The sequence below is a fragment of the Chiloscyllium punctatum genome, chromosome 10 (assembly GCF_047496795.1).
Source record: "Chiloscyllium punctatum isolate Juve2018m chromosome 10, sChiPun1.3, whole genome shotgun sequence".
In the NCBI taxonomy this organism is placed as follows: domain Eukaryota; kingdom Metazoa; phylum Chordata; class Chondrichthyes; order Orectolobiformes; family Hemiscylliidae; genus Chiloscyllium; species Chiloscyllium punctatum.
The window spans coordinates 34,672,451-34,685,475 of record NC_092748.1 but is presented as its reverse complement, the minus strand read 5'-3'; the positions used below and the strand labels follow the sequence as shown (position 1 = coordinate 34,685,475).

Below are 13,025 nucleotides of genomic sequence, written 5' to 3'. Positions count from 1 at the left end.
CGGATTGATTTCAGTACTTTATTCATATTTACACATTTGATCACAGACTTAAAGGTAAAGGCCATTTTAGCAGCTTGATATCACAGTACTCAGGACTGGAGAGAGAATTGTTAGAATAGTAAAGTTTTGATACTCAAATTACAAATACCTACAGGTCTAGTAGAAAGGAGATTCCTGAGGAGTCCCAGAGTCTTCATTAGTACATTCACATCTGAATCAGAGAGCAATCTGAAGAGTTGTTCTGTACTCAGACCTCGCAAAATATCTGTTTTTATCTTCTGATCAGCTTGAAAAGCCATATTCTAAAATGAATAAATCGCATGATTTAAACTGCAATTTTTTGCCATCTACTTCTGAAAATTCATGCGCCATACATTTTACGCAACATGTTTCTTAAACTTCAAGACTTCCCTTTGAAGTATCTATAGTATTTGAAAACTGCGCCTAAGAGAAATGGGAGAAAGTGAGGACTGCAGATGCTGGAGACCAGAGTTGAAAAGTGTGGTGCTGGAAAAACACAGCAGGCCAGGCAGCATCCAAGGAGCAGGGGAAATCGACATTTCGGGCATAAGCCCTTCTTCAGAAATGAGAAATGTGCAGGCAATATGCAAGGGTAAAAAAACAAGGAATCCAACATGAGGTATAGACAAAAAGATGCTTTCACAAGTTTCAAAACTCAAGTTAAAAAATATTCTTTTTAAAAAAAACTGCTGGTCAACTCATATCAGATGGCAGATTGCCAGAAGTTAAATTATATTATGTTTAACATGAGTTTCATTTTATAACTTTGCAATATTCAGTAAGAAGGGTATTCAACATAGTGACGAAGTAGTGCCAGTAATTTTTTTATGCAAAATATGACATATAAAAAATGTTTAAATTACTATTTAAACATTAGAGATGATCTTTCTCTGCACCTACTTTGTAGCTGTAACGCCATATTCTGGATGTTGTTCTGTTACCGTAATGTACTTATACAAGATATGATTTGTCTGGTTAGCATGCAAAACAAAACTTTTCACTGTATCTTGGTACATGTGACAATAATAAATCAAATCAGATCAAATAATGTATGCCATTATTGCTGAAGGCAAGTGTCCCATATACCCTGGCTCTCAATTCTGATCTCTAGCACTTGCAGTCCTCACTTTCTCAAAATGGAATTTAACCCAGATAAGATTTACAAGGCTGTTACCTGGGTTAGAGAGTTTGGGCTATAGAGAGGGGCCCCCTAGACTGGGGCTATTTTCCTTGGAGCGTTGGAGGCTGAAAGGTGACCTGATAGTGGTTTAAAAATGATGAGGGACATGGATAGGGTAAATAGTCTTTTCCCCGGGTTAGGGGAGTCCAAAACTAGAAGGCATAGGTTTATGGTGAGAGGGGAAAAGATTTAAAAGGGGCTTAACGGGAAACTTTTTTATGCAGATTGGTGAGAATATGGAATGAGCTGCCAGGAGAAGTGGTGGAGGTTGGTACAATTATAACATTTAAAAAGCAACTGGACTGGTCTGAGTAGGAAGGGTTTAGAGGGATATGGGCCAAATCGGACTGGATTTATTTAGGATATTTGGTCGGCTGTATACCTCCAAGACTCTTTAGTGAGAGGCGATGCACTTTGGAAGAAGAAACAAGACAAAGTAGTCGTCAAGGAATAGCAGGATACTAGGAAATTCACAGGATTGAAGGGATCTTGAAGTGCATGTCCACAGATCCCTGAAAGCAGCATAATAGGGTTAATAAGGCAGTTAAGAAGGTATATGGGACACTTGCCTTCAGCAGTAATGGCATACATTATTTGATCTGATTTGATTTATTATTGTCACATGTACCAAGATACAGTGAAAAGTATTGTTTTGCATGCTAACCAGACAAATCATATCTTGTATAAGTACATTACGGTAACAGAACAACATCCAGAATATGGCGTTACAGCTACAAAGTAGGTGCAGAGAAAGATCATCTCTAATACATGAGAGGTCCATTCATAAGTCTAAAAACAATAGGGAAGAAGCTGTTTTTGATTCTGATGGTATGTGTTTTCATACTTTTGTATGTTCTGTTCAATGGAAGAGGATGGAAGAGTGTGGGGGATGGGAGAGGGTCTTTGACTATGATGGTTGCATTCCCAAGGCAACAGAAAGCGTAGATGGAAGGCTGGTTTGTGTGACAGACCGAACTGTGTTCACAACTCACTGTAATTTCTTGTGGGCTTGGGCAGAGTAGTTACCATACCAAGCTGTGATGCATCTGGGCAGGATATTTTCTCTGGTACATCTATGAAAATTGCTAAGAGTCATTGTGGATGCACTGAATTTGCTTAGGGCTTCTGAGAAATTAGAGACATTGTGTCCTTTCTTGATCACAGGAGCAGGCAAATTATGTTGGAGGTGTACAAAACTTTGTTTAGGTCACATCTAAAGTACTGTGTGCATTTCTGGTCTCTGCACATAGGAAGGTGATTGTATAGGAGAGAGAGCGCAGAGCGGATTCACCAGGCTGCTATGAAGAAAAGGCTGGATAAGCTCAAGCTGTTTTCTTTAAAGCAGAGAGAGGACTGGATTGAGACATATAAAAATACTGGTGTTTGGATAGGTTGAGTAGAGCAGCTATCCCCTCAGTTGAAGGGTCAATAACAAAGGGACATAATTTTAAGGGGAAAGGCAGGAGGTTTCAAGGAAAAGCTTTTTCAGCGAGAGTGTGGTAGAATCTGCAATGCATTCGGAGGATAGGTGAGGCAGGAAACCAAGACTAAGAACCAAGCGCTGGAAAGTGGAATGACTATAGGTTTAGAGTAGAGTTTGTTGATGTAGACTTGATGAGCCAAAAGGTCTCTTCTTTACTGTACGGTACTACAATGGAGGGAAGAAGAGTGAACCAAAGCCTTCCAAAGACGAATACCACAGATGCACCCAACACTCTTGAGAATGCTCAATGGCTAAAACTGGAAAAGTAAAAGATTACATTTCTCGTTGTGGTCTTTCACACCTAAAAAAATGAGTAAGCTGAAGAAACAGCACTTCAACCAAGTTCATATGGCCATATCAGGGTTTAATGACAGCCGCACAGCTTGGAGCAAGATCACTTCAACACAGGAGAGTTGCGAGGCTCATAATTACCTCCAACTCAACGGATTGAAGTTGCATTACAAACATCTTATTTTTGACTTTTCTTTTTAAAAAAGGTGACAGCACTCAGCAGGACATAAAATAGAGTACTGCAAGTTGGGCCTAGTTCTGAATTGCAATGGAATTCTTATCAGAAGGAAAAATCTCAGTGATCCACATTTGATGATACATTATCTAACAGTAGCAAAATTCTGATCTTCAAACTTATGTACCGATAAGGAAACAGATAAATCCAACTAATGTCACCCGGTCACATAATTTATATAAAACTATGCTAATTTTAATTGCTTCACAAGAGGCTCCCAAGCACTGAGGGTGTCATCTAGACAGGGGACGAAACGTCTACAACACAAATTCCCAGCTTGGCGAATAGAACCGCAACAATTAATTGCTTATATTTGTATTCTGATTTACATTTCTTGTCATGATACTTGAGACTGAATCCAGTCTAAAACAACATACTCATTCATACTTTTCTTTTGACAAGAATGCATTAACTGGGATATGTGACAGAAACAAAAAGGGTTACTCCAAGCACTAATCCGAATCAACAGGCTGCAATGATGCCGGTACTCTGAGAAAGATCTATGTATTGAACTCAGTCACACAAAGCATCAATAAATATGAATGCAGAGAGAGGGAAAACAGAAAAATAAGCAACCTTACTTTGATGCATTTAATTTCGAATTATTTTGCCCATCTCTACATACTGTTTGTCATAACTATTAAACGCATTTTGAAGGAATGCAGCAAGGGGGAGACAGACAGGGAGACAGACAGGGAGACAGACAGGGAGACAGACAGGGAGACAGACAGGGAGACAGACAGGGAGACAGACAGGGAGACAGACAGGGAGACAGACAGGGAGACAGACAGGGAGACAGACAGGGAGACAGACAGGGAGACAGACAGGGAGACAGACAGGGAGACAGACAGGGAGACAGACAGGGAGACAGACAGGGAGACAGACAGGGAGACAGACAGGGAGACAGACAGGGAGACAGACAGGGAGACAGACAGGGAGACAGACAGGGAGACAGACAGGGAGACAGACAGGGAGACAGACATTTAGGATCTTTCATTTTAAAATTTGAAGAGTAGCATACCAAAGTAAACATTTCAGATGAATCTTCACAAAGTGCCAGTTAGGTCGAAACTGGAGCACAGAGTATCTCCAATTGTGGGAATCACAATTTAGGATACATGGAGAGGGTGCACAGAAATAATACCAAGGATAATATCTTCAGTCATGTGAAGATTCAGGCAAGATTATGAAATCTAAATTTATGATAAACCCCACCAATACTCAAGAAGCTCAACATCACCCAATACAAAATAGCCCAATTAATTGGCAAATTATCCACCATCTTAAACACTCTCTCCTTCCACCATCTTTGCTCCACAGCCACAATGTGCATCACACACAAGATGTGCAGCAGTAACTCATTAAGGCTTCTTTGATTGCACATTCTAAACCCATTGCCCTTCCTACCAGATGAACAGGGGGAGGAGATCAAATTTCCTTACTTGAAAATAGATCACTGTTCCATCATCATCTGTGTCAAAATCCTAGGGCTCCCTATCTAACATATACTGTGCCCATATAAAATGGACTGTAGTGCCTCAAGGCTACAGTTCATCATCCTGAATTGAAAAGTGATGTGGTATAAATGCTAGCCTTACCAATGATGCCAACAACCCATGAGTGCATAAGAGATCTTCAGCGCAAACTTTGACCAAGTTTTTAAATGTAATAGGTTGCCCCCCTCTAGGGAAGTAATGGAAAAGAATGCCAGCAAGGCGAATTCAGTAGACCAGTATGAATAGAAAGCTTTAAACATTTTAACTTGGAAGTCACACAATTGTTTTTTGGTGACATGTATACACTAAGCTATTAAATACTGACCCTGTTCTGAAGAGATATCAAAAGAGAAGGGCAATTTTCTATGATATCACCAAATAATCTTAATATTGTTCATTGGAAAATAATTTTGCATGAAGAAAAAACTTGCAATCTCCTATATAAATTCTCAAATAATTCTCTCTTCTAGTGCAGAAACTGTTTCTGAATTGACTGCTGTTTTACAGAAAGTAAACTTTGCAACAATTATATTACAGAATTACAAACAAGGCGCAGACCAAAATTCATCCAGATATCTCAACAACTAAAGAGTAGCAGGCATTTAAGAAGTTCTTGAACCATTTTTAAATAACATTAGATTTTAAGAATTAAATAATTTGAAGTGCACCAGTGTGATTAGTCATTTTATGAAATACTCTTACCATTAAAGCCCATATCCCATTAACTCGGAGGGCTGGATTTTCACTCTGAGTCAAGTTGCACAACAGCTCTACAGCTCCTGACTCCAAGATAGGCTGTAACAGAAAATTAATTACGTTTTATTAAGAAGGAATTTTGCTAATTCCTCCCAAAAGGTCTGATTTTGATAAGGTACATATTAAAAAAAAAAAGTGTATTCTGACGAAAAGTATGCATTACATTGACACTCACCATTTCAGGCCAACTCACTAACAACTATGGCCTACTGACCATCTTTGTCTTAAATAAAATTCACTCAGGCATTTTAAGAGAATATGATTTTAAATCTTATGTTTTCAAGATATATGACCTGAATAATACATCAAATGAATGACTTTAGCAGTCACCAGTTATCATTCAGACGCATTCAATAATTAATATGAATAGCAATAGTAACTATATGTCCATTCACTTGATAATACATACCTCTTTGCTTGGAGAGAATTCAAGCAGAAGATTGCACAGTGTTGATGACGCTACCACAAGAACCTCATCAGGAGCATTTTGTAACAACTGGAAGATAAAGATATAAAGGAAAATTTCTTCAAATGCTTTGTTTATTTCAACATGTTTTATCAAACAAAACATTGGCTGCAATATGTTATATATTATACTTCAAAAACATTTAATTGGTTGTGAAGCACTTCGCTGCATTAAATGTCTTCTGCAACATGTCCAGCAACCTGGCCTCTTGAATTCCAACCGCCTTCCTCACAATAATTCCAGGTTTCATGTCACATGTGAATTTTTAAAAACTGTGCCCTGAACCCTGAACCCCAGAGAACTAATTATAAAGCTTTCTGGAGTCTGATAATTAATCATTTGCCACTACTGTGTCCAGCTCCCACAATCACTTTTAACATGCAAGACCAAATATACATCAGCCTTTTGACACTCATCAATCTCTTTGTTAATGCACAAAACTCAGTCAAGTTTCTTAGACACAATTTGTCTCTCTCAAAACTATTCTTGCATTCCTTATTAATCCATATTTGTCCAAGTCTATCATTTACATTTCTTTTTCCTGAGCCAGAAGATCTAATTCAAAAGATCTTGTTCAAAAGTTCCACTTCCTGAAGATGTGTCATAACATTTGCAAATGGCTTGTTTATAAAGATATTCCACAGATTACATTGACTAGACTACCGTTGCTGAGCTTACCCTGAAGCCTTTTTTGGAAAAGGGCATTACAAGTCAAATTCGCCAGTCCTCTGGCACAAACCTAATGTGTGAGGAGGTCTGGATGATGACGGTTAGAATATCTGCAATTTCTACCTTACTTCACTTGGATCCTTGGATGTGCCCATTTGGTCCCGGTGACATATCAATTTTAGTTATAGCCAACTTTCCCATGTTTCAATTTCAAGGCCATGCAGCATCTCAATATTTGTGCCCTTTTTGCTGTGACCTCAACAGCACCTTCTTCCTTGGCTAGTAAGAATGTTCAGCTGCAATCATGAAGTCAACACATCCTTAAAAACTTTGCCCTACCTCATTCAACAAGAAAGTATCTTCTACCAAGGATTTTGTTTTTTGCAACAAGATTAACAGCATGATAGTGAAATGTTTTGCCAATTTGTAGAGGGTGAGCCTCACTGAGGTTTCCTAGCATGGTGACAAAACATCTGCAAATGAACCTTCCAGTTCAGTGAGCAAACCTACATCCAGAACTTCAACCTGGGCAACAAATCTTCTCAAAACTCACTAACAATGAAAGCTACACCAGTAAAATTGCATTACTATTGCAATGGGTCCCCAAGTCCAATTTATGTGTCATTGTAAAATATATGAAACATTTCCTAAGTGCATCCATGTTTATATTCCCAGTATTGTTCACAAATTCAAGTTGTTCAGTATTTGAAATGAATGAGAAAAGTTTGCTAATTTAGTAGACACTATTTTGAGAAACTAGCTTTAAAATTGGAATTTTTTGTTCATTAAAGCTTATCAAAAAGTTGACAAGGTCAGGCTACAAGCAAAGTACAGTCATAATGCCAAAGAGCACCCTTACTAACAGCTTGATTTATGAATTGAGCTAGTTTCACAATTTAACAATGAAATATTAGCAGTTCAGAAAACTATAAAGTTTTGCTGAGCTGACATTTTTTTAAAAGGTAGAACAGCAGTGATAGTATCCTGCTGAGTCATGGATATTAGTCTGCAGCAGTAACAATGTAGAAATTGCTCACAGTTGCTGACAGATTCCCGTTCTTAACTCAGTTAAATTATTAATGGCTGGGATTTTGGAGTCAACAGCAAAACAGCATTACTCAAAGAAGCTGTGCATTAAGGTCTGGTGATTTTTGTGGATTTCACCTTCCTCGTTGTGAAGTTGAATCTAGCATCAAAACAATCTGCAAACATCCAGCAATAATGATGTAATCAAGCATGCTACGCAGCCTCTGAGGTATTCTCACAGACAGCAACCATAAAGTAAAATTCACTGATTATCTTCCAATGTTCATCCATTTCACAAAGCAAAATAAATGATTGGGACTTGTAGATTGCCGAAAATAAAATCATGATATTTAATAATCAATATGGAAAATGTTGACATTATACAAATATTGAAACAGAGAAGTTCTTCAGCAGTACTTTGACTTACATGATGATTAAAACTCCAACTATAATTCATTAATAAGGCTTACTCATTTTGTGATTTCAACCAAAAAAGCTTAAAAAAGGGAAGTTCTCAATAGTCAATGATTTCTAATTTAGTACCATTTACAGAAACTCATCTGACCACCCAGTGGCGAAGCATTGAATCAATGAAAACAACTTTCTGGATTTCCACATTTAATTGAGCACATGCGGTCTCCAGAAGTTACTGCCAGTTTCAGATGACTAATGATGATAAATGCTGGCAGTTTCCCCTCCATTACTTAAAATATCGTTCACTATAATGTCGCTTTTAAAATGGTTGACTTTTCCCTATTTCAAACTCATTTTGATATTTAATAGTCTGGTTGCTAACAAGAGAAAATACAAAGAATTCGACAAGCATCTTAAAGTAAACAGAATGAGAGAAGTGGTTGGGCTGATTTGTGGATTGAATGTCTTCTTTTATGATATAATGACACAAATTGAACTGTGTTGATGAAGTTAGATTAATACAAGGTGCTACAAAATGGAGACCTATTGATGGTAGCAGAAAACATGGATGAGAAACTAAATGAATGCTTGCTTCACTGTCAATCAATGAAGAGGACTTTCCTAAAATGGTGGTAAACAAGGGTACTGCTGGGAGACTGGAGTATATAAGAACAGATATAAGACAGACTCGTAAGATTAGAAGTGGAGAAGTCACCTATTTAGATGGAGTGTGTCCAAGGTTCCTCATGGAAGTAAGGATAGAAATTGTAATGCCATTGGCCACAATGACGCTTAGATTCACAAGCACCACCAAAGGGCTGGAGAATGTAAAATTTCGTATTTTTCAAAACATGACTTCAATTATTTTCAATGAAGGGAAAAGGGTAAACTTGGCAACTACAAGTCTGTTTAACATCAATGATGACAAACACTAACAATCATCCAAATGAAACTGGCAGTGCCATTGACATGCCTTGCTTGACTAATTTTAAGGTATTGGATGAGATAACAAAGAATGGATAAGTGTAACGCAGCTATCTCTATGATTTTAAAATAGATGCTTCATAAAGTATTACGATTAATAGAGAAAAATTAAATCTATGGGATAAAAGGGGCAGTACTGTCTTACGTACAAAATTGGTGAAAGGATAGCAAGATAGTTGTGCCAAATAGCTGTTTTTCAGAGAGGTGTATGATTCATATGGTATAATGGGAGAGGTACATGGTAGAAGGGTCAGTTCGAGGCCCAGTCATCTTTGATCTCTGTGAATGACTTGGGCATTGGTGAAGCACAATTTAAAGATTTGCAGATGTCATGGAACAAAGAAGTGTAAAAGACAGTGACTTAGATTGCCAAGGCCTTGAAGAAAATGGAGATTGACTGGTGGAATAAATGAAAACATGACAGATGAAAGTTAACACCATTCAGTGCAAGGTAATACATTTGGATATGAAGCATGAAGAGACAAATATGCTAAATGATATAATATTTTAAAGAGGTGCAAGAAGAGAGATACTCAGGAATATTTGTGAACAAATCTTTGAAGATGGTAGTGTAAGTTCTCAAAACAATTAACAGAATTATAAAATTCTTCATAAATAGAAATACAAAGTATAAATACATTCTGCAAAACGTGGTGTAATGAGCCTAATTTTGGAAACCACACTATACGAACACGAAGTTTTGAAGAAGTTTACTAAAATGAATCCAAAAAGATGTAATGTAGATACACTACAGTAGCCGGGGTTGTTCTCCTTCAGCAGTGAAGGCTAACAGCAGATCTAATATATTTTCAAAATTTTGAAGGTTTTACATCAGGAAATAGGGAAATATTTCAATGGTCCAATAACTGATAAGCACAGCATATAGATATGAACTAATTGGCGTAAGAATCAGAAATGGAATGAACGTTTCTTTTTCTTACTCAAGAAATGACTAGGATTTGGAATGCATTGCTGATTGAATGGTAAATGCAGATTATATACTAGCCTTCAAAGGGAACTGCATAAATATTTGATGCAGAAATACATTCTAGAAAATTAAGCAGTAGCAGAGACATTTCATCCTGCCATGTTAAACTTGCTGCGTTTCACTCTGAAGCATGTCCTTTTACAAAAAAACAGTTACATATGACCATTATATCTTCAGATTCGACGTATACCATATCCATGATTATAAGTTAATGAAAAAAACATTTTTGCTCAGGTTTATATAAATTATATTTTAGCCTGTATACCAAGTACAATCAGTTGTTAGTAGTGCACTTGGTATGTGACTTACCCAGTGCACCAGTGACCTTTCTGGTTACTGGCAAAGTGGCACAGTGGTTAGCACTGCTGCCTCACAGCACCAGAGACCTGGGATCAATTCCCGCCTCAGGCGACTGTCTGTGTGGAGTTTGCACATTCTCCCAGTGTCTGCGTGGGTTTCCTCCGGGTGCTCCGGTTTCCTCCCACAGTCCAAAAATGTGCAGGTTAGGTGAATTGGCCATGCTAAATTGCCCGTAGTGTCCGGTCCAGGGGTAAATGTAGGGGAATGGGTCTGGGTGGGTTGCACTTCGGCGGGTCGGTGTGGACTTGTTGGGCCAAAGGGCCTGTTTCCACACTGTAAATAATCTATGGAATAGTATCACATACATAACTGATTTATTTTCTATTACACTTTACACCTCTCAAATTAGTGATACCAACAAAATTAATTTCCTAACAGCTGGAGCTCTATTGAGACAAAATATTTTAAAATTATTCTGGAATTACAACAGAATTGAAGTTCCTTAAAATAAGTGCCGTTACCTACCTTCATTAGTGGTTTCCACACTGTATGATCCTGAAAGCTTGTCCGGAGTTGTTGTACTGATCTAGATAGGCTATGCAAACACCTACAAATGGCAATCAGAACAGATACTAGTTTTTAAAAAGGAAACATAATTAAATGAATGGGAATGGAATGTTTGATTATCCGTTAACCATGCAAGAATAAACAGCGATCAAACATTAGTGATCATTAGCAGACAAATTAAGCCTAACTCCAACAATACCTGAAGGAATCAATCAGGTAATGCTAATCTAAGAATTGCGTCAAAAAAATCTGACAATATACTCAGAACATGAGCAAAGGATAAAAGCTTAGCAGAAGAACTGTACAGTTATTTTAAATCTTTACTTTGTAGAACGAGATATAATACATGAGAGTTTACAGAAAACTAAAGATTATTGTAGGGAAGAATTCAAATTAATTTAAAATATACAAACTATGACGAGATAAGTTGATGAAATCACGTGAAATCATTAGACCTTAATAGCATCTACACCTACTAAATGTAGGAGGCAAATAAACTGAGGGCATTCATTATAAACCCATATGGCTCAATGAATTTTGGGACAAGAAGGTAGAGCTGAAAGTAACATTTAAAAAGATGAAAAACCAAGTAATTACAGATGAATGAGACCAATGTCAGTAACAGGAAGATTTTAAGAATACAATTAAGAGGAGTAAAAGTTCTCTTCAAAAAATGATTTTGGAAAAGGTGGAGCATGTCAGTCAACTTATTAGAGGTCCTTGTCACAGTAGGGGTGCACAGAGACAGAGACAATTAAGTGATATATTGCTATTTTTGTTGCATTGAATTGTATTTGAACTGTTTTGAATTTCATTGTTTTGTATTTGTTGTAATATTTAAAAGTCTATTTTTTCTTAATAAAAATATATCTTAAAGTGATATATTGATTGGTTTAAGATTCCAATCACGAGCTAAAATTGAGGCATGTGGAAGTGAATGGAAAACTGTTTGGAAGGTGAAAGTAGACAGTATAGCAATATCATTGTTAATACTCCCAAAGATCCATATTATTTCTCAACTTTTCATATTAGATTTTGAGATAGACTGTAGGTACGCAAAGGTAGCAAACACTAAATTGTGAAGACAATAGTACAAAACTACAAAAGAACCTAAATGGAAAGTGCAGATGCAACTTAACGAAAAGTGAGGTAGCACACTGAGAACTAAGACTGTCAGATATGCTTAAATAATTGGAAAATACTGGAGGAGTTATGCAATGGTTTAGGGGTGCAGGTACACAAATCATTCAAAGTTTGCGTTCAATTGAAAATAGCAATCAAAAATGACACAGACTTTATCACAAGCAATATAGAATACAAACAGAAGTATTACTTCAATTATACAGACTGCCCTTGAAAGAAAACCCAACAATTATTCACCAGTAAAATACCTGGAAGATTAAAAAAAATGTCAGTAGACATTGGGTTGTTACTCAATAGTTGAGTCTTAATGATTATTTGAAACACAGTCGGATAATGAAGACAAATTTATTGGAAATCTACAACAAAATAGCACATTATTAGGACTCCAGTTGAAAGCAAACCTAGGAATGATTTTTCCTCATTGTACTTTGACAAAATCAACTGATACACTTGATGTATGTCTCAAGAGAAGTGAAGAAAAGGCAGCTAGATGGGACTAAAGAGAATCAGCAGGGTTAACAGAGATGATGGCTTGAGTGGCCATATCAATGTCAAATTTGAACTTGCATTCCAGACTAAGATTGCCTACTCAAAGTTCAATTCAAAAGTTAAAAATCACACAACACCAGTTTATAGCCCAGCAGATTTATTTGGAAGCACTAGCTTTCGCAGCACTGCTCTTCATCAGGTAGCTATGGAGCAGGATTAAAAGACACAGAATTTATAGCAAAAGATCAGTGTCATGCAACCGTTACAATATATTGAACAAACCTAAATTCTAAAGGATTAGTGCCAAAAATCAAGCCATCCAACTGAGTTTTGAACAGATCACAAGAAAAATGAGAGGTTTTTCAGTTTACCTACAGACAAAATCCCTATTACAGTATTAAGCGTTTTCTTAAATAAACCAGCATCAATATAAAATCTTTCATTAATTATTTGTCTCCTTATGCCATTATCAAAATGTAACTTGAGAATTTACTATTTCTACACACCTACTATACTG

At 36.9% G+C, this 13,025-nt stretch overlaps 1 protein-coding gene across 6 annotated transcripts in view; it reads right to left on the bottom strand.

The window, feature by feature from the left end:
- armc8 (armadillo repeat containing 8) overlaps window positions 1–13,025 on the bottom strand; it is a 113,051-nt gene that overhangs the window by 28,170 nt on the left and 71,856 nt on the right. For all 6 annotated transcript variants that reach the window (XM_072578892.1, XM_072578893.1, XM_072578890.1 and 3 more), the window contains 4 exons: window positions 10,835–10,916; window positions 5,872–5,958; window positions 5,409–5,501; window positions 153–302 (listed from right to left, as the gene is read on the bottom strand). In XM_072578892.1, coding sequence (XP_072434993.1) covers window positions 153–302; window positions 5,409–5,501; window positions 5,872–5,958; window positions 10,835–10,916 — 412 coding nt within the window. The remainder of the gene's footprint in view (window positions 1–152; window positions 303–5,408; window positions 5,502–5,871; window positions 5,959–10,834; window positions 10,917–13,025) is intronic.